Source organism: Alligator mississippiensis, chromosome 3 (assembly GCF_030867095.1).
Source record: "Alligator mississippiensis isolate rAllMis1 chromosome 3, rAllMis1, whole genome shotgun sequence".
Lineage (NCBI taxonomy): Eukaryota > Metazoa > Chordata > Crocodylia > Alligatoridae > Alligator > Alligator mississippiensis.
This window is the reverse complement of record NC_081826.1, coordinates 126,311,949-126,334,172: the sequence shown is the minus strand read 5'-3', so window position 1 is coordinate 126,334,172 and position 22,224 is coordinate 126,311,949. Positions and strand designations below refer to the sequence as shown.

Sequence of the window (22,224 nt, the reverse complement as noted above, 5' to 3'; positions counted from 1 at the left end):
ACTCCACTGCAGGTCAGCAAAAGAGGCTCGCAGCACCCAGCACTCCAGACCTTCCACACTTTGTTCAGATCCTTATAAAAAAAATGCAGTATCAACTCATGGCTACGTCAGCTCTCCTCCACACTTCTATCCTCACAAACAGACCTTTTCAGAGAAATGTGCAAACATATGCTCAACAAGAGGTATTGTAACTTTTTTTGCTTGCCATCTGCTTTCTTCTTTACACTTTTCCAATCATACATCCCGATTCATAAGCAAAACAAATAGAGGCAAAAGAGGGTGGGAAGATCACTTTTTAAATGGCAAAGCTGCAACTCAGTTATTGGTCTCAAATATCTAAAAACCAGATTTAGGGGAGTATTTTGGTACCTACAGAGACAAATAGGAGTCTAGGGAGATTCAAAGACATACTTAAATTAGACACACTCCCATTGACTTTCCAAGGCAAGTCAGGTGTTTATGAGATTTACAAAAGCACCTACATTTTCACCTTTAAGTGCTTAAATCTGTTTCTAAACCTCTATGTTACTTTCTGCTAGGTTCCACATACAATTTATGAACTTGTAACATAATCTACCCTTGCCTTAACAAGCTATCTTCACATTTAAATATTCTTAGAGGTAGTGCTATTTTAGGAGCATGAATTAAAATGAGGCAGTTCTAAGCAGAAATTCTTGGAGGAGGTTTCTTCTGTAATTATCTTAGAGAAACTCTCTTATCTCCTGTCTGTAGAGAGAGAATTCAACAAGCAGAGGAATGAATGTTAATGGTGAAAGAAAATTATCTGTAGATACTCCATAAATTATCCCGTTAAAAGGTTAACTACAAAGCAAAAACCATCTATTTGAAATAGCCCTGTATGCTCTTCACAACTGAAAGCTTGTTTAAAAACTATATCCTTTGCCAGCATCACTCAGTGTCCTCACCTCCTCAGTAGTGGTGAGTGCTGCAGTAAAAATTCTCTCACCATCAGGTATGGGGTTGCAAGTTAGATGCTCCAGAGGGCCTGCCAGAGTTCCCTAGCAAAGAAAGGCAAACAAAGGCCTCATTTCAGATGTTAATAGTAGGTCAAAAGATTTGATAGACATATATGTAGGGACATTTTTTGTATACCATAACAGAATAGTAAACATTGGATATGTCTACACATGCACTTTAATGCTTAGTAGCCTATTTTACTGTGAATTAGTGTTACATAAAAAAAATGCAATTACATTAATGTGCAGTAAAATCGACTACTGCACATTAAGTGCCGCTTCAAAAATGTGCGCTTTTGGTACTGCGCATTAGGGCAGCCTAATGCGTATTTATCTAGTACCACACATTGGAGGTACTAAATTTAATGCTCATTAATGCATGTGTAGCTGTGCCCATTGTGTCTGCATTCTGATTTTTTTTAGGGCCTTATTACATGGTATCCTTAGGCAGCTGCTGGAGCTCTTAACCCCTGGACTAGCTGCACATTAACACCTTTTCTGGGGCTTAAAGCACTTGTTATTCAGCTTAATGTTACGCCACTCTAGGGCAGGGTTACCTCTAATCTGCCTAATTCTGCTCCTGTTCCATTAACTTGTGGCCACTATCCACAGCTTTTGCACCCAAACTGAAGTCCTCCAGCGTTCCAGGAGGCAGTGGGAAGGCAGGGAGGCTGGGGCATAGTGCCTAGTGCCTCACCAGGAGGAGAGTGAGCCAGTCGGAGTGGGCACCACCTCTCTGCCACCAGCTCTGTTCCTAGCTTGTTTCTGGGAACAGAGCCAGCCAGTCCAAGCAGTGGAGAGCAGAGCCAGTGAGTGAGTGGTGGTGGTGGGGAGGTGGTGTCCCTCACCCTGTCCCCTCCCCCTTGGACTGACTGGCTCTGCTCTCAGAGCTGAGCTGGGAGCAGAGCTGCTATGAGCAGGAGTGGGGAGAAGGTGCCCTGCCTCTCCATCTCCCTGCTTGGACTGCCCCCCTGCAGCATTTGCACTGCCTGGCAGGAGCAGTGAGAATATCCTTCCCTTAGCTCCTAGTCCTGACCCTGCCCACCAAGCCTCTAGTGACAAATCACAGCCGTGCAGGTGAGGGGCAGTCAGAGCATATTTTTTGCCATACTGTGCACCTGCTCTACTAAGCCAAACAGCTCTAAGCTGATTAATATTTGTTCCATTTATGGGATAAGGTCTAACAAGGCCCTTACATAGATAAATAAGTATTGTTAAAATGATCTTGAACTTAAATGTATTGTAACTACATACCGTCCTTTCACATATACAACATGGCCTGGAATAAGATATGCACCTTGTTTTTGAAAAGCAGAATAAAGAAAAAAAGTTCTCTCTTCATAGTAACCGAGTAGCAGGAGCTAGGGAGCCAACTCTGCTGACTGTTCTGTTCAGATCATCTGCAGAGTTGCTTTTACTTGCACTCCACAGAAACCTAAGGGGCATATATAACTGTATTTCCTCACTTACAATACACACTCCATGTTCTAGAAGCTGGTTTTTAGGAAAAAGGTGTGTGCTGTATGCTAGAAAATAAGCCTGAATGGCAAATGAAACCATATTCTTTAGGTCAGGAGGTCCCAACCTTTTAAGATTGCAGACTGGCAAACCATGGACCAGAAGTGACCACGGACCAGCAAACTACAGTCCAGAAGTGACCAGGATACTGTGGAGCAGAAGCCAACCCTTTTTTATACTCAGTATGAAAGAGAGTTGGCTGCTGGTCTGCAGTATGCTAGTCACTTCTGGACTTCCAGTCCAGTAGCCAACCCTCCTGTGGACCAACAGCCAGTCTTTCACAGCCAGGTTGGGAACAGCGGTTAGGAACCTCTGCTTTACTTTATAAAGCATTGGAATTAGCATTAAAAAAGATGCACTGATTTTTTTTACACTGTTACAAGAATTTTCCCCATGATAAAAATGTACCAGCAATTCTTTTTTCAATTATATTGAATTATTTTAGTTTTATCTTAGAAGCCTTAAAACCCAACATATCGAAGCTTTAAAAATAAGGTGTAGAGTCATTTTTTTTGTTCTAATTTCACCAGCTGCTTGGGCTGATGATTCTGGTTAGTTTGCTTTTCATTACTAATATTTAAGACAAAAACAGCCAAGATATTCAATAAATTACTGGTTATTGGTACATCTGTATGGCATAACTACCTTCAGTGCCATAACTGTGGAATATATTTCCTCAAAGAGGGCTGCTGAGCCATTCCAGAAAAACCAGGAAATCAGAAAAAAAAATCTGAGTATAGAAAACTAACTTGCATTTCCTTTTTTTACTATTTTGAATCTTAAGACTTGTTTTTAGCTCTCTGTAAAAAAACCAAAGGTGAAAGAAGTGTGTGAGCCGTTATGAAACTGGTCTTATGATCTAGACTATTTTCCCATCATAGTTTTGGCAACTGCCAAGACTCAGCAGAGTTTCCTAGAATTGTTTTCTAGATTCCTTATTCCCTGCAGTCCTATAGCAAGTTTTACAAACTAAAAAAATACAGAGAAAGTTTAATATAAAATCAGTTATGGGTATGCTACCATGTAATGCAAGCATGAAAAAATCCTTGAAATGTCTTTTTTTTTTTTTTTTTTTTTTAACAAACCTACAAACTTGGCTTGTTGTGTTCTATTCTTGGCCTGTAACATACCACCAGTTGGCTTAAACAAATATTTTGAATCATGTTTTCAAATAGATGACAGCTCATTTACAACTCTTGGGTCATTCACCCTAGGGGAAATTTTATATTATATAATTTCACTCTATATTCAGCCCATAGTCACCCTATTTTCATTCACCCTAGGGGAAAAATATACATTAATTTCCCCCAGGGTGAATGAATACACACACACACACACACACACACACTAAATATAAATAGATCCAGGCCATCCTAAGGAACAAGGCAGAATGATGATATGGATGTGGGTTGTTTTGGTTTTTTATGCATAGTTGTATTAAAAACTAGAACTTCTGACTAGAACTTTTGACTAGAACTTCTATTCAATTGACTCAATCTACACGTATTAACTTATGTGACTAAACTTCAAGGTAATCTAACAAATGGGACTCACTTTAGGTCCTTATCTCATGAATTAATGCCACCATTGCAATATGTCAAGACCCAGGGAATTAAGATCACTCTGTTGTACCTCTCTCCCCAATTCTCAAATAAACTCAGTTCTGTCAAGGGTGCCACAATACTTTCTTTATGACATTTCCTTTCCTGAGCAACACCTGAGAAGGGAACTTACATTTATTAGCTTTATACCACTTTCTGCTCTCACTGTACTCCCTTCTTTGCCTTCTGGCCAGGATAAGTCTAACCTCTACACCAGTGGTTCTCAACCCTCTTAGGCTCAAAGCACCCATCAGAAAATGCCCGCTCTTAGCTTTCATTCATTTCTTGACTACAGAAAAATAACAGACCATTCTTCTGTTACAAAGAACTGAGACCACAAGTCAGAATGTTTTTGACACTATGGATTTCTACTTGAAATCTCTGGGCTTATTTTATGACTCACATGCAGATGTTTGCACACCTAACAATGCTAATATAGCATGACATCCCAGTACAGAATCACTGCTCTACACACACTGTGGTAGGTTGATGGGGTTGACCAGCTAAAAGGACCCAACAAGATGCTCTTAGTGATATTCTTTAGCCCTGCCTTCTGCTTCTTCCTTTCCTTATTTTCTGCTTGTATATGGGAAGCCAGAACCCTTTTTTTCCGTTGTGCTTTGTATTTTCATCTCTTGATGTCTCCTACTGAGATTTATTGATGTTTGCGGGGGCAGTAATTTTCCTGTACAACACCTTCCCCTTGACCCTTGCAAGCTACTTTCTCTATTATCTTCTCCCAAGATGTCAGAAAGACTCTACAAATCTCTCTTAAGCTGAAAATTTGTGACTTCAAATTTTATTTTTATTGCAGAGATTTGCTTACAATATTGCTTGTAATACACTATTTGCTACTACACTATTTGCTTACAATATTGAACTGTGCCATATTGATGTTGCATTATTTATAGAAACCACACCAGTCCTTACCAACCTGATTAAAACTGCAGAGGTATCAAAACATTATATCTGTGTCAATAGGCCTGTTTTTCATAGTGCTTTTATTAAACTGTCAAGTGTAATAATCAAATGGAAGTATAACAAATTATAACCAATCTTGTAAACCTACAATTGATCATATTTATACTGAAACAGACAGCATGCATGGCAACAGTTATTACTCTTAAGCCTGTTTTTCCAATAAACTTGCAGGCCTCCATTTCCAACATCGCTATTAAGAATAGCTATTGCTATCACCAGGGGATTACTGCCATAGAAATTCATTACTAATCAGTACCAATGTCATTAAAAAAAAGTATCAATAAACCCATAGATTTGGTGCACAGGAGAAAAATATTTAGTAGTATGAGCCACTGATACCATTTATCATAAAGGATCAATATTTGATGACAGCATATAGGAGGAGTATGCTGGATTGTTTAAAGTGAAAATAAAAAAAACTAAAATTAAAAAACAAAGAAAAAGTCTTTACAAATATCCTCCAAAAGGAAAAATAAGTTCTTTACATCTTAGGGATAACATTCACTTCAAAGAAAGTTGTACCTAATTTTTTTTAAACCTGCTGTCATTAAAGTTAACAGTCAAGATCACTGTAACTGGAAGCATCTCTAAGCTTCTCAGTACTCTGTTATGCTTTCTGGATTTTACAGTAAGCTGTTGATAACTGTGTACTCTCTGAATAGGTAGGTACATCTTTTTTCAGTGCCTTCTGCCTCACAGAAGTGAAGGAACAACTTTGGGGTCGGGGGACAGAGGAAATTAAATGCAAAACTTTTGGCCAGAGGGGATCTCAGAGGCAGCTGTAACATCTACACTGATTTCTCTCTTTTTTAATCTTTTTTTTTTTAATGACTTGACTTCAAACTGCTAGTACTGAAGAATCCTGTAGGCTATGTACAGGCATTCAAAAAGCCCAGTGGCGACGTGTAGGAGCAGCACAGGGGTGCACGTGCATCCCCCCCGAGAGCACCGGTACACCCCCTAACTGGCCGCGCTTGCCACTTATGCGATGGGCAGGTGGGAGTGCCAGTTCCCCTGCTGTAAGTGCTGGCCGATTGCTGCAGCCACTCCAATAAGCAGCCGCAGCCACTCCTGGAAGCGGCTGCAGCGATGGGCCTTTGCAGGAACGGCTGTGGGGGTCCCCGCCTCGGGCAGCTAGATTGGCCGCGAGGGGACTCCTCCCCTGTCAATGGAATTGGCTGTTGGGGAGCACCCGCCCCCCCTCAGCAGCAGCCAACTAAGGCAGCACCAGTTGCCCATGAAAAAGCCCAAGCCTGAATTGATTCAATCTTCAGAGGTTAGTCTAACCTGTGTAAATTAAACTGATTTGCAAGTGGACAGATGTTCACTTTTGATGAACAGTGGCTCAGGCTAGAACCCCGGAGGGTGCTAAAGCAGCCCGCCCTTCCCTTCTATAGTGCTGAGCTGAGAGGGGGCAGGGCCAGGCCCTAGCAGGCCACTATGATTAGTGAGGGATTTAAACCCCAAACCTGACCTGCACAGTGCCCCAGAGGGAGGTGGAAGCAGCCCTTGCCAGGCTTTTCCCCACTTACCACTCAAGGGGCAGGGAGTGTTGCCAGACCCTGACTGCTGGCTAGCACTCTAAGGCAAAGCGGGGGGAGGGGGGAGCAGGAGAAGCTGCTTGTGTGGAGTGCATGCATCTGTTAATGATACTGGATGAGCATTTTAATCTCCCTCTCCCTACTTCTTCATGCTGTCTACAGCTGTGGACAGGAAGTGAGTGTTACCAAAGCCTCTCAGAAACTGCCTCTGCTGTCTTGTTCTTTGGGATGTGCACAGCCACTTCCCAAAGAGTTGATGAGGGCAGTGTGACAATTTGAACTTGTTTGTTCCAGGTAGATCTGTTGCTACCTTCTTATTATCCTACTAGCTAGTGCTTCATATTTGCCTAAATCTCAAAATGATAGCACTAACAGGTCCCATTCATTGCAAACCAGGTCCTTTCTCACACCTCTCTCTGTCCCCTGTTGAACACTGACAGGTTGCAGGACCAGGAAGCTACACTCTAACCAGGCTGAGTAATTGATGCATAGATGCAATCACCAGCATTAATTGCTGCATAGTGAAACTTCATTTGATATAAGGGTTTCAGGGTAGGAGAAACCTCTGATGGCTTTGAAGCAAGCCAGCAGCTAAGAAGCTTATCAGAACACAAAGCTTATCTGCCCATCAAGAAAACAAAAGCATCTCTCATTATTTCAAGCTCTTCTTACCTGCAGGGTGCAGGCATTTTGCAAAGCAATTGGAGATACACACACAGACACCTCTCAGCATTAGCTAGCATGGGGGGAGGTGGGAGGAACATGGCCAGATGCTGGCTGGGGTCTGTGCTGCTGGGGTCCCCGCCATGAGAGAGGGGAGGGGAGGGGGAACCCCTGCTTGAGCAGTGAGTGGTGAGGGAGGGGCATTCGGCAGGGGGAAGCCTGGCAAACACTTCTGTGCCCCTGCCAGGCAGACCCTGGCTGCAGTCAACCACCCCTATCTCAGCCACCTGGAGCACTGACAGTGCTCCAGCTAGGGAGGAGAGGGGCAGGGCCAGCCCTGCTCTCTGGAGCAAACAGAGCAGCACAGCCCTGCCCAGTCCAGCTGAAGGCTGAAAAGCATACTGGGATTCTGAGGGACTCTGATGTAACTTAAACCAGGAAGGGATCTGGCACAGAAGTTCCATAAACCAGTTTGACCTCAATCAGTTAAGTCTGATGCTACATTCCACCAGATCCATCTTAAACCAGTTTTGGCCATTTTGAAACCAATTTATGTGCACTGAACTTTTGTTCTGTTACAGGTTTAAACCAGTTTCTGATTACTTAAACTGGTTTATGTGTAACTTCTGTCCCTAGCCACAATGGTACAGGAAAAGGGAACAAAACCTAAAATTCCCTGAGACAGGATTTGACTTACTATAACTTATTCTAACTGCTTCCTACAATAACTCTTTTCAGGTAATGTATAACACAGCCTTTTGAAATTAAGAGAAACACAGGTGAAAAAATATTTTAGCATATATTTGTTAGTATAATTCTTGGTCTGTTGGCATTGGTGACATGTAGTGGGTGTACCACCTGAGATTGGCCATGCCTCCCCTCCCCCTGGAGAGAAACACCAGTGACACTTCTGGGTTTGCCGCCAGCAGCAATCCTCCCCAGTCAGCGATCGGCCGCTGGTGCCCCCCCAGTATTAGGAGGCACCAGTCGCCCATGTCTGTTGGTAAATTAGAAGAGTCTTACTGTGTCAAACCAACAATCCATGTAGCTCGGTATCCTGGTTCCAACTGTGGCAAGTAGTAAATATTTTAGGAGGGAGAGTATAGGACTAGAGTACCCCATCCTCCTTCACACCCTCCATGGCACCAACCATTTTAAAGAGCTATTGATAGATTAATTTTAACTTTATTTTCACAGTTAATAGCATGAACTTCCTGCATGTCTCTTTCTGTGACAATGTAAGAAGCCTTGCAATTTATGTTTGATGATGATGAGTCAGGGTTTTATGGTGGGGGGGTGGGAAGGGGAGAGGGATGGTAACGAGAGGTTGTTTTTTATTTTTGTTTGTGTTAAACGACAAGGCAGTCACTTTGTAGGTAGGTGGAAGAACCAGCAAGGTCAGATATGTGGAGACTGGGCCATACCACACCTTGGACTGAACAACCTCAGACAAGATAAAGTGCAAGTTCCCAGATTTAAATAAGCTGGAGATGATTGGGCTTCCTATCAAAATTTCCAACTCCTTTAGTTTTGTTTCAGTGTTTTTATTGGTGTGAAAGAGATGAAGCACTGAGTTATATGGTAACATTTCTTTAATTTGGTTTATACAATAAAAGTAAATGGAGTCTTCACCTTTTAGCCATACATTACTTTAATTCCAGTCAGTTATTCTGCTTTACTAGTCATCATAGCTACTTACCCTGTAACTTTCATTGAAATTCTCTGCTTATTTGACATTTAGAAAGAAATCTTGGAAGAAATAAGAAAATTGGCAGAAAGAAGTATTATGAAACTCCTATTCCTCAGCGCCAGTAATACAGCTTGGGGAGATGTGATGAATTCTAATATTCTAATATAATAAAGGGCTTAGTCTATTTGTCTGTCTGTCCGTAATGCTCTTAGAGCACTCTGGTCACTGAAACAACCAATCAGAGTGCTCCAAGAGCGTTATGGACAGGAGGCAGCAGTGGCAGTACAGCAGAGCACCGCCATGATAGCAGGGAAAGAGGGGATGGAGCAGGGGAGGTGGGCAAGGCCAGTGCCGCTGGCCTTGCTCCCCCCTCCCCCGTGCACCTTGGAGGCGGCAGCGGCATGGGGTACCGGTGGAGGGAGGCCAAGAGGACTGCTGGACAAGCTTCCCCCTACCCGCTCCCACCTCCTGGGCGGTGGTGGCAGTGGCAACACGGAGGGCGGGGGGGGGGGGTGTTAAGGTTAAGGTTAGCAAGCTTCCTACCTCCCCAGTCATTCTTGATGGGCAATTTGCTAGTACTATCTTATTTCTCATCTATTGTATGGTAAGTTCTAAGCGAAGATACTTCTTGTCAAATGCTCAGGCATATGTCTCTCCAGTTAGTCTCTAAGAGCGTCTATAAATGTGCTCTGGGATGGAGGGGCAGGCACTTTAATTAGATCAACTCTGCGAGACGCTCTAATTAAAGTGCTTGCCGTGTCACTTGTACTCAGCATCCCCCACTTCAAAATGGCAGTGGGGGTGCTTGAACTAAAGCTTGTTCAATGAGCTTTAATTCAAGTGCCCCTGCTGCCATTTTTAAGCATGGGGACACTGAATAGACATGACAAGGAGGCTACTGGAGCACGTGAATTAACATGTTCCAGCAGACTTGATTAATCAAGTCTACCCCGGCATGTGCTAATTAGCATGCATCAGAGCAGACGTCCGGCACATGTATAGGTGCCCAAAGATACAATCCTATTCTGCCTTCTGTCTCTCTTTTCAAAAAGATCTCATTTCAAAGCAACAAGTAAACTTACTAAAGGGTAAAAACTGAAAGCAGAGAATGGAAATCATTACATTGTTTCAGTAGGAAATAAAATTAGAAAATAGTAGTGATTTCCTTCCCCACCTTTCAGGATGTGCTTATGCATTAATAAACCAGCACTCATTGAAGTATAAGGATCCATAAGTTCTTGTTCTTAGAAGTATGATCCAAATCTCTAGCCATAGCTATGCATGTTGGAAAGTACTTCTGCATAGTTGGGGATGGCCCTCCTTTGACCTTCTGAGATCATTTCCAACCCTATTTTCCTATGATTCTATGGTTAGTGGCATAAACAGTATAGGGTAGGGAGAGGGGAAAACCACCCAAGCACTCATAATAATCACTATTAATTTCTTTTAAGTACACATAATTCTCTTGTGCCACTGTGTCATAAATTGCTTTCCATGGTGATTGCCCTTAGAAGAAAGGTTGCTGAGTACTACAACTATTTTCAAAACTATTTCAGGATGAGAAACACAAGTTTATACAGCAAAAGATTCACTCCTTTGAAGTAAATAACCTTCTATAATTTCTTTTTCATATATAGATGGTGTTCAATACCACTGAGGGATCATTTAACGCATAGACCATAGGTAACTTTGGGAATGAAATAAAGGACATTTGAGAAACTGTTCAAACTCACTCAGACAGCAAGTACCAGTTCCTTCTAGTTTTGGGGACAATGGGCTACACATTTGTGAGCTAATGCCTAGTATCTAATAAAAGCTACGATTTTTTTTCAGTTAACAGTCAGAATTTTCTCATTTTGCCAATTCTGAAGTATCTAATTCTCTGCTTAAACTTGCTGTAAATTTTTTGACACATGATCACCATGAGAATAAAACACTATAAGTCCCTATAGTGTTTTACCCAGCCTCCTATCAGTCAAGTCTGAGATACAACATGACTGGAGAGCTAATTATCTTGACAGATTTTTAATTCTCTAATTGTTTTCAGGTTGAGGGAATGTTACAATTTAGACAAGTACACATCATTATCCAAGTGGATAGATTAAAACTTCCTGGTAATACATGACATTTCACAGTGGAGTAGCAGTTAGTTTATTTGTTCAGAATTTATGGGGCATTTTATTCATTTGCCATACAACACAAATGACCAAAGCATTTGGTATCATAAAATGACTATATCTATTGCATATGACAAATGTATGAGCTTTAAGAGCCGTTTATGCTGTGCTGTTTGGCATGTATGGTGAACTAGCAGTTGATGGCACTTTAATATATGCTTGAAATAGACTGTCAGTACTAATCATCTACCTCATGGGGTAGTGCTGATAGTATTGTCTTGATTTTGAGAGATGAGTGAAACTGCAGCTGAAAGGAGAAGCAATAGGAAAGCTGGTATTAAGTAGTAGGTAGACACCGGTCCATGATGTCACTATGTAAATGATTCTCAACCAGGGGCTGGGGTACTCCAGGGTGTCGCCAGACCCTTTGAAGGGTGTCTTGAGGTGTGAGGAGATAAACAGAAAAGCACAGGCTCAGGTTTGTCCCTGCCTAGTTGATCCCCCACCCCTACTGCTCAGTCCTTAGCTAAGGGGATAAATAGTGTAATATATACATTAGTTTTTGAAATTGGATGCCACTCAATTCACAAAAGTTATGAAGGGGCCTCAAGTCCAGTGGCAGGGAGAGAGGGGGAGGAAGAGGGTAACTTGAGACCAAAAAGAGTTGAGAACCACTGCTGTACATAATACAAAGTAAAACTGGGACTCCAGAATTTCCCCATTGTGATCTCGCTGACAGCTGTAAGCTCCACTTTGTGCAAGGAAGTATCTTTTGGGCTTGCAACTCAGTGGTAACCTGGCATCACAACAACCAGTTTTGGACTTGTTGCTCCCCATTATGTACGACAGACCAGGTTCAGGTAAAAATCCACATTTATTCTGATTTAGGAAGATCTTGCTTTTAGCTGTCAAGTTGGATTTGTATTCCCCACACTTCAAGCAAATTCCTTAACTCTGTTAAAGGAAAGAACTGTTCCCTTTTCAGTCCAACAGCCCTTGAAGATAACTACCATAACAGACTAATACTGTTCCTCATGTGAGCTTGTTTGTATATTAAATTTAGTTGCATTTCCTCAGAAGAGAATTGTAATATATTTGTAATTATATAATTGTAATATATATTAGTTACTACAGCATAGTCGGCTGCAGTGATGGTGGTTCTATCCCAAGGACAAACGTAGTTAATAAGAATTTTTACTATACGGACTCGCTTAACCTAGCTATGGCCAGTGAATGTCTTAATGCAAAAGCAGTAACTACCGAAGTACTTTCCAGTTACTAAAAGTAGTTCAAGTCTAGTTCATGTAGAGGGAGTGGTTGTTGAAAACCCTGGAGAAGGCCAGCAAGAGAAACCACCTCACCTCCAGGATATTCTCTTGTTTAAAAGTGACTCTTACAAGGAAGTTTGCAGAACTAAACAGGCATTATTTTCTGTCTTATAGAAAGGACTGTCAGTACATCCAGTGCAAATATCAGTACCTGAAGTGTAGAACACAAGGTCATGGTACAAATGCCAAGTGCTAGCTCCCATGTTTCCAAGGTTGGGAGATTCCTCCTCAAAAATCCAGCACCATACATACTTCAGGAAGTTGTCTTACCACAGCAGCAGGAAGAGCAAATAAGGAAGATGTCCAGAAGTGGAGTGTGTTTTTGTAGGAAGTATTAGGGGAAAATACTAGTGGGAAGGAACAATTTTTCTAAGAACAGCAAGATAACAGTGAAGAAAGATAAGCTGTCCTGAACTGATATTTTCCATATTTTGAGCCACATGGATATGGTCATAAAATTTGAGTGTATTTGAATTTTATTTTTCTTATAGTAATGCTGATATTTTGAAAGGTGCTCAAGAGAGTTAGGTGTTAAAGTAATATTTAAATTCAATTTGCTGCCAGTACATAACACTTTTGTTATCTGACTTAAACATTACCCCATTAGGGATTGTTTAACAATAACAAGAGAAAACTGAACTCCATGACTGATGAAGGACCAGCAACAGTAAGGGCATGTTCAAATACCTAGTGATTTTTATACTCGTATTGTTATGATCCTGCATCACTAAAGTAAGGTGATATTTTTGGTATTAACTTCCACAGAAGGTCATTGCTTTGTGCACAGAAGACTGCAGTAATTCACTGGCATCAGCTCACTTTTTTGCTACCTTAATGCATGATTTAGCTGCCCGACACATGTAACCTTGTACATTTGGGCTAAGTACAGACAGTCAAAAAGCCTGAGGCTGAGCTGATTCAGTCTTCCCAGGTTAGCGTAAGTGGCAAAGACTGAACCAATAAGCACATGAACGGACATTCACTTTTGATTCAAGAAATAAAGCAACATGCCTCCAGTGGCTCAGGCCTGAAGCCAGGGGATGCTAGAGCACAGCTCTCTGGCTGTGTGTTCACTTCCTCTTCCTGCTGCCCCCAAGGTCTATGGGATTTGTAGTCCAGAATCACAACAGCAGGACTCTGCAGGGTTGCTTATCACTTCCTTTCCTGCTTCCAGGTGCCTCTGGGATTTGTAGCGCACAGTCACAGCCAGCAATAAGTTAACAGGGCAGGGCAGCACTGTACTCAGGGAAAGGGGAGTTTAACCCCCCTCCCTGGCCCCAGACCCCAGCTCAGGTTTGCCTAGGGGGGCCAGTGAGTCATCCCTTATTGCTCCAGCTAGTGAGCAGAGAGGCATGGCCAGCTCTGCTCTCTGAAGCAGACAGCACAGCCCAACCCAGGGCTGCAAAATTTGCTTGGATGCAGGGGCACTCTGATTTAACTTGAACCAGGAAGGGGTCTTGGACAAACCCAATTCTCAAAATAAGGGAGAAGAAATAATTGGTGGCGGGAGGTCGGGCATGGAGAGATTTCCTGATTAGAAGAGGTTGTGTTTGACAGCGTGTTGAAAGTGCAGATCTTGGAGCAGTCATTGTCTATGGGAATTATTTAAAGGGTGCTGTTCTTGATCAGCATTTCCCAAACTATGGGGTGCAGTCCCTGGGGAAGGGCATGAAAAGTTCCTGGGTCCCACAGTAGAGCATCAAGCACTTGTGGCAGGAAAAAAAAAGGCACTGAAAATGTCAACAGTCCCAAGAAAATCAGAACAAGTGCAATGCTTGAACCCTTACCCTCTACAGTTCTTGATTATGGGAAAGGTGACATGAGACTCCAGAAAGATCCTGTCTATCATGTCCATCACCCAGGCAGATCACATTAACAGTAATGGCTGTTCTCACCTCTAGCTGCTTATACTGTACACATACACCACCCTACCTCCCACACCCATGCCCATCATCTGCTGGGTCAGACAGGGAGAGGAAAGTTGATGGTATGCTGATGGTGGGGAGAAATACTTGCCAGGGGCAGACACTGCTGCTTCCCCTACCTGAGGAGAAAGCCAGGCTAGCTGGAGATGTACAAGGAGAGATCACTTGGAGATGGAGGGTTTCTTTCGTGGCCAAATTAGGTGCCTGACAAGTGGATCAGGGAAGAGTATGGGGCTGGGGCAAGGAAGTGCCAAGGAATTATTAGCCAAGAATGGAAAGGCATCCAGAAGTGTAGCCTATACCTGGATACTTGCTTGATACAGGTGTAGGTTGTGTAGCAGTACTTCACTTCATGATGGAATTTAACTGCCTCAATTTTCAAAGGAGTCAATACCATTATTTCAGATCACTCTCTGCCACATTTTGAAGAAAGGGAAAAAAAAACCCCCAAACCCCACACAATAGAGTTTTCCTTTAAAACTCCCAGACCTCATTTCACATTCCACACCAGACCATAACAATGAGCCATTGTTCCTTACTCAAAACTACTCTCACTGGTCAAAAATCACAGTGGGAACAAACTGCTGAAACTCTTTTATGGCCTGATTAGCCTACATATGAATCCAACTTACCTCAAAGCTGCATCAATAGTTCAGGGCAGAGCTGATAAATTCCTTCTTGTTCTCCTAAAGCCAATTTCAACATGTCAGGTTTAATTTTAAAATTAAACCCAAGCAGTTGAGATCATTTATGCCTCCTGATGGCAGGCTTCCCTTTATCCATATGTAAAACAAATTCTACTCAGAAGCTAGAGAAAGTGCTACCATCTGCCTGCATTCAATATTGCCTAACACTAGCATTTATAGTTATGCTTTTTGAATAAAGCATTGAGGCAAGAACTGTTCTGTGTGTGGATTCTGCTTTCAACAGCGAAGTTATAAGCAGGCAAGCAGAGCTATCCATGAGTGGAAACAATGGCTCCTTCACTTTATGGGCAATATCATCCATTTTCCACTCCTGTCTAACCATGGAGGCTTGGTATGTGCTAGGATTTAGATGTATGCTGTTCAAACATGGTAGGCAATGTCTTCTGAAAGAAGACAAGGCAGTGTATGTAGGCACAAACACACACAAAGGTGAAATGTTAAGAGCTATAACTTCCCCACCTCAGTGTGCATCATACATAGTACGGTGAACACTATCCTATCAGGTGTTAGTTGACACATCCCAAATGCATGCCAGACAGTCATAAGCCTAGACAAAGTGCAAACTCTTTCTCCTTAATGTGGAAGCACTTAACAGCTGTGTTTATACCAATATAGTTCTTGCTCGTTTCTCCATAACGGTATCCAAATATGGGTCCCCCCCACCATTGTTTGATCTGGTACAGAAAAATGGGCATCCGATATAAACAAATATAGATCAAACCTAGTCACACAAAGGATTTTTTATGCAAATGTTTCCCATGAGCACTAAAACTGGTATACCTCTACTAGTATGAGCAACAGAGGGCGCTAGTGTAGACACAGTGCAGCAACAGACTGATTCTCCAACATGGTCAAACCTAAGCCAGAGTGCGCATAACAGATGCAAAAGTGAAAACAAGTGGCTGGGCACAACATAGGAGCCAGTGTAAAAGCTGTGGGAAGCCTTTGCAAAAGAGACCTCATGTGAACAGAGCTATATGTTGGTACAGGAAGGTGGCAGGAGGGAGTTTTTCTATGGGGCAGTAACAAAGGAAGAAGGGAGGGAATGAAACTGTGCTGACACAGTTGTGTGCAGTGTTTGGATGTAGCCCAAAACATGCAACACCTGAACATTCGGAAGGCTTCAGAATTCCTTCTCTTCACCCTGATGACTATACAAACCTCTGGGGTTTGCATTAGCAGTTTATTGCTTGTATAAAACTTGCCAGCTGTTCCCAGTACCACAGTAATTTACAGTTGCTTGATTTGCTCTGGGTGAAACGCAAAGCTGAACATGCATGTTTTCCTTTGATAGAACCTCAGATGCACATTTAACAATCAATTTGTATATGTGGCAAGTAACTCAAGAGGTGAATCCTCTACATCAGCGTTTCTCAACCCATGGGTTGTGACCCAAAAGTGGGTCACAAGAATATATGAATGTATATATAAGAATATATATATGTATATATGAAAGGGTCGTGAACAAACTTTAAAATGGATTTTCCTTTAAAAGAGAAAAACTTGGGAAATGGTGGCTTTTCCCTTGCAAGCTAGAGTTCCAGCCTGCAAGGGGCTGCTTGGGGCCCCCCATACAACCACCCTCCTGCCCCATACATTGAGGGGCTGGAGCCAGGAGCTGGGGGGCAGTGGGTCAGGAATGAGGGGCACTGAGTCAGGACAGGTCATTGCTGTTTACAAATGGGCCCTGATACAAAAAAGGTTGAGAACCACTGCTCTAGGCGGTGTGTGCATATTAAGCACAACACACTGGACTTCAGGTAGGACCTAAATTCTCAGCCAATAAAGTACCGGCAGTTCAGTGGGGGAACTTTACAGACACAAATAAACCTGTCTAACCCGACTGCCCTGTCTCTCTGGAAACAACAGGCTATAAAGCGACTCCTGGCTGCTGTAGGAATGATTGCACCTCTAACTTATTTTTTTTCCTACTTGTTTAAGGCCACATCCTGCTAGTACTCAATGCTATTCATTCTGGGAGGAGTCCCACTGCAAGCAGCGTAGCAGACTCAGGCCCTTTGTGAATAGAGGGGCACAGCAGAACCACAGGTTCAGATCTGCAGTACAAAGTTCCTTCCACCTAAGAAGATATCAGTACCAAGGGAGTCACTCCTTCCTGGGCAAACCACAAGAGGGAGTATCTGACCGTTCTTAATGAAGGCTGCTGAATCTCCCATCCCTGTAGCATGTGCCAGTGTAATAGATGAAGAGGTCTGGTTTCTTGTGCTAATTCACTGTTTTTCCTTGCAGAACAAAGTGGACTATTGAAAGCTGCCCAGTGCCTGTCCCACTTTTAACAGCCTAGAAATGTAGGAGCATTTTGGCAAGTTTCTAACACTAAGACTGCATTCACACTTATTATTACAAGGAGGAGGTGAGAGCTATAGGGACTCAGTAATTACCTTCAGGTCTTAAGCAGCATAGCACATTCGTTATGCTAGGGATTTTTACCTCCTGAAATTCAGCTCAGCTACAGTCAAATATATAGCCCAGTGATTCTCAGCCACCCTGGAGTGCCTTGAGATCCTTTCAAAGGTGCCACAGTGTGACACGCAAAGTTAAGCATGGTTAAGTGTACAAACATGATTCACAAGATAAACCCAGATATTTCCAATAGGAAATCATAGCATTAAAAACATTCTGCCCTATTGTGGTCTTTCTGAGTTCTGTGCAGCAGAATTGCTCTGTTATTATTCTGTAGTTAAAAAATTATCCAAAACTAAGATTTAGCATTTTCTGAGGAGTGCCTGACAAGGAGTGGCTCGAGCCTATCTGGGGGTGTCTTGAACCTAAGAAGACTGAGAACCACTGATTGAACTGCAGGAAAACATTTACTAATCTTAGTCTGACCCCTGGTGGCTAATAATCAATGCAATCTAAGCTTTTGTTTTATCAGACACAAAAATGAGCAGTAGGATCCACCTCTATGGTCTTGCTTACAGCCAGTAGGTAAAGGAAAATGGCCAGCTCAGAAACCCTTAGTCCTAGAACTTCAGCCTAGCCTTCTCCAAGTAAGGGGGTGGATGTCAGAGATGTCCAAAAAGCATCAGGCTGGTTTAAATTTCCCACCCCCACACCATACAAGATGCATTTGATAGTAGCTACAGCAATTGCTTCATAAAATTTATTTTCCTGTAAAGGAGATAAAGTTGGAGCGCACATAAGTTAAATGTGCACCTTCCCGAATGTAATTTGAACATAGGCTTCAGCTTCTTAAATGTAATTATAAAAATCTCATTAGAATTTGGTTCAGGATGGACAGTTCCCATTCAGCATTACATCAAGGAGCTGAAGGACAAAATACGACCACTATTCACTTGCCATCTCTGTAGCCCAAGTGTGTTGTAAAATCTTTATGGATTTTTCTTGGTTGATCCACTTATCCAGCACTCTGTCAAATTACTGGAAAAACCATCTTGCTCCAGCTGTAAAACTCTCCCTCTGAAGCAAATGCTTCATTTACAAAGAAAGGTTTTTCTAGAACAACAGCTAAACAAAGCAGCTCAATAAGCCCTGAAAGGAACTTGGTGTGTGTGTGTGTATACGCGCACTTGCATTCACATGTTCTTATTTTTGTCAACAGCATATTAAAATCAATATTTATTTCTCCTTCAGGTATTTTGAAATTTGTTGAAATTACAGTCGGCATTCTGGTGCTGATTTGTGTTGCGGCTGCCCAGGCGGCCATTTCAGGCTACAGCTCCATGGGCGGCTTGGGAATGGGCTCCTTCAGCCTGGATACCGCTTACAGCCCATTTGAAGGATATGAACTCAAGGAGGTGAGAGACCTGGACATGCAGTTCAGCCAGATGAGAGCCCCTTGTGTGTACGGGGGCATTGCCTTCAGCCTGACAATGGCTGCACTTACACTCCTGTTCCTTGTCATTGGGGCAAAGCCAATTCATCGCCTCTCCATGCCACTGCTCATGGCAGAATGTGCCTTTGATATTCTGGCTGGTATAGCGTACACTGCAGCCGTTGGCCTCTACCTGCACTTTGTCATCCAGGTGAACACAACAGATGTATGCAAGAAGAGGGAGAGGTTGTATGCACGCCGGGGATACACATCAATGAACTGCGAGGTGCAGGGAGGCGATGCAGCTGTTGCTGTCTTTGGTATCGTGGCTGCCTGTTTGTACTTCCCAAGCTCTGTCATCTGCGCTCGCACCATTCGGACCGTGAGGAACTTCCGGAGGCACCAGACACAGCCTCAGTACAGCCCAGAGAGCAGCTACAAAGAGAGAGGCCACCCCAAAGCCAACAGAAGCCCTGAAAGCACCCGCAGCATGCAGGCAGTAGCAACATTGGTGTAGACTCTACTACAGAACTGAGCGTGCAGCAAGACCAGAAACCCCAGGGAGGGACTGGATTTTGCATGTAGTTTTTAAATGGAGCTGCAATACCATATTAACCATTGTCTAAGCATGTATCAAATAGCCTATATGAAAATGCAGTAAGATTAAGTCCGCATCATGTAAGAAAAATCAATACTCTGACAGTACATTTTATTTTGATTTTTTTCAGTCACCTCAGCCAGGGTCTTTATCTAAATTTAGTACCAACAGTTTAAATTTGCTCAGAGCAAGTCTAATTGGCTCACTAGGGAACACCACTCACTAGGGTTTGTTAACACATGAGCTGCCAGCATCATTGAGCTATTGGAAAAAAAATTATGGGAAATTTCTAAAAAACAATTCTCAAGAATAGATTAAATCCATACTAGAAATATGGAGGGAGGGGTAACACTTTGTCCTTTGTGCCAATGACAACAAGTCCATGTAAGAAGTGAATGAACACTCTCAACTCCAATGAATGGGTTTAGGATGCTATTCAGGAAGGTTCTTTAGCATATACCCGTTTTTAAATTGTTGAACAGCACTATTAACATCAGTGGGCATCCTCAAAGTTAAGCTTTTGTCTTGAATTAGGTCCTAAGCTATAACTCTGATCTACTTTGCTCGGGCTGGTGTCATGACTAGCAATCTGAGAAAGGTTTAACTCCTAAGTGAGACATCCACATTTAGATACCCAGATTGCACTGTTCTCCAAGGAATTCTGCAGACCATACCAGAAGTGATGGGTTGGTCAACTTCTTATCCTCTGCTGGTTTTATACCCATCTCTGAATCTATGTCAATTGCTATGAATTTTTAGAAACTGAGAGCTTTCACCTGAAAAAAGAGGCAGTTTGCAAACTTCTAACCCCAGGGATACAGACATTACTGTTAAACCTCTGACTGCTTGGGAGCAAGTCCTCACACTAGAGCATACTGGCTGCCTTTGAACATTAAGCACTGTTTTTCTATGTAATTAGTTACCCTAAGAGAGTGATAGACACAAGCACATCTTCCAACATAAAAATAACTTATAAATAACAGTAGTCAGGCTCTCCCTGGGTCAAGAAACTCATTTACAGTAGCATCTTTCAAGAATCCTCTGTTTGAAGCAGAGCACACAAACCACTGTACATCAAAGATGAGCAAGAACACAAGAGCAGTACTTAACCACATCAAGATTTGTCAGCTCATGCAGAAGGGAAGAAGCAATTATGACTCTGGCAGTCCTCTTTCAGATTTGTCTGGCTGAGAATCATAATCCAGATGAGGTCTCTTTTTATATTAGAGTCGATTTATTATATGCATGCCAATTCCATTAAGCATGATCATGCTTGCTATATAATCAAAACAGTGTATTAAAACAATATTATGGTCCTGATTCTGTAGATACTTGCATAAACCTTTGCAATACTATTTAACATTTATGCAATGCAATGCTTTATGTTCAAAGCACTGCAGAGATGTTTAACTAAAACTCTATACCTTCATACACAGGCACTCAAGCTCCTTCAGCACCTAGAGGTAGGGGGAAGGGAGAGTGGGAAGGACGGGCAGAGGGGGACAGAGTCTCTTACCTGTCGGTGCTCTCTGCACTCAAGCCATAGCTGCCACTGAGGGGACAAGCTTGCTGCACACCAGGGGCAGCAGCCCCATGGCACCGGCTCCTTGAAAGCAGCCCTTAGTGACCAATTCACTCCCCTTCCCTGCCCAGATATGCCAAGGGGCCGAATACTGTGCCTGCATGGAAAACACTCCTTAGGACAGAGGGGAGGCACCACTCTGCTCATTCCCCTTCTCTCCAGATATACTACTTGGTGAGAAGCTGCTTGCTCAGCCCCTATGGCAGAGCACAGCACAAGGTCATTGCTGCCCTGGCCGATTCTTGGAAGAGAGGGGGATGTGATTCCAGTACCTCTCTAAGCTGGAGGGGAAGCGGAGCAGGGAACAGATTAGTCTGGACAGGCCCTCCATAAACACTCTTGGTCTTAGCAGGCGCTCTGTGAACATGAGAAAGGTAAGAAGCGTCACACTGGATCAGACCAATGGTCCATCTAGCTCAGTATGTTGTTGATGACAAAAGTGGCAAGTACTAGATGATTTAGAGCGAGAGTCATTAGTAACTTACCCCTCACTTATCCCTACCACTCAGCCTTTTTCCTTTCCAAACTGAAGTCCCAGCCTTCTCAGTTGCTTTTGTAGTGGCATCTGCTCCATATATCTGATCATTTTTGTTGCCCTTTTCTAATTCCACTACACCTTTTTTAAGATAGAGACCCAGAACTGCATGCCATACTCAAAATATGGGCAAGGGCATACCATGGATTTACAGTGGCATCAAAGATATTTTGCTTTTTTTTCATCCAATTCCCTTCTTGATGCCAAACATTTTATTGATTTGGTTGCTGTTCTAGAAAGCAATCTGCAATGAATCCATGGACTTTTTCCTGAATGGTAACAGCTAGTTTGGAGCCTAGCATTAAGAGCATATTAGTTGAGGTTAGTTTTTCCCAGATGCATTACCTTGCACTTGTCAACACGGAATTTCGTTTTCCATTTTTTGCCCCTTTACTGAGCTTTGAGAGATCTTTCTGCAGCTCTGCACCATCAGTTTGGTAAGCAACTATCCAGAATAATTTAGAGAATCATTTGCAAACTTTTCTCTTTCCTGGACACTCCCTTTTCCAGGTCATTTATGGAACTATTGAATAAAGTCAGCCCCAGCACAGATCACTGTGGGACTTCACAACTGATCTTTTTCCACCCTGAAAAATAATCACTTAGTGCTACTCTTTGTTTCCTATCTTTTAAGCCACAAAAGGAATTACCTTCCAAACCCCTGA

The 22,224-nt window shown here is 42.6% G+C and overlaps 1 protein-coding gene across 1 annotated transcript in view; it reads left to right on the top strand.

Annotated features, from left to right (window-relative positions):
• LOC102561139 (MARVEL domain-containing protein 3) overlaps positions 1–20,762 on the top strand; it is a 31,147-nt gene extending 10,385 nt beyond the window's left edge. Inside the window, exons 3-4 of the mRNA XM_014606963.3 lie at positions 13–182; positions 18,664–20,762. Coding sequence (XP_014462449.1) covers positions 13–182; positions 18,664–19,361 — 868 coding nt within the window. The 3' untranslated portion in view covers positions 19,362–20,762. The remainder of the gene's footprint in view (positions 1–12; positions 183–18,663) is intronic.
• The last annotated feature ends 1,462 nt before the right edge of the window (positions 20,763–22,224 follow it).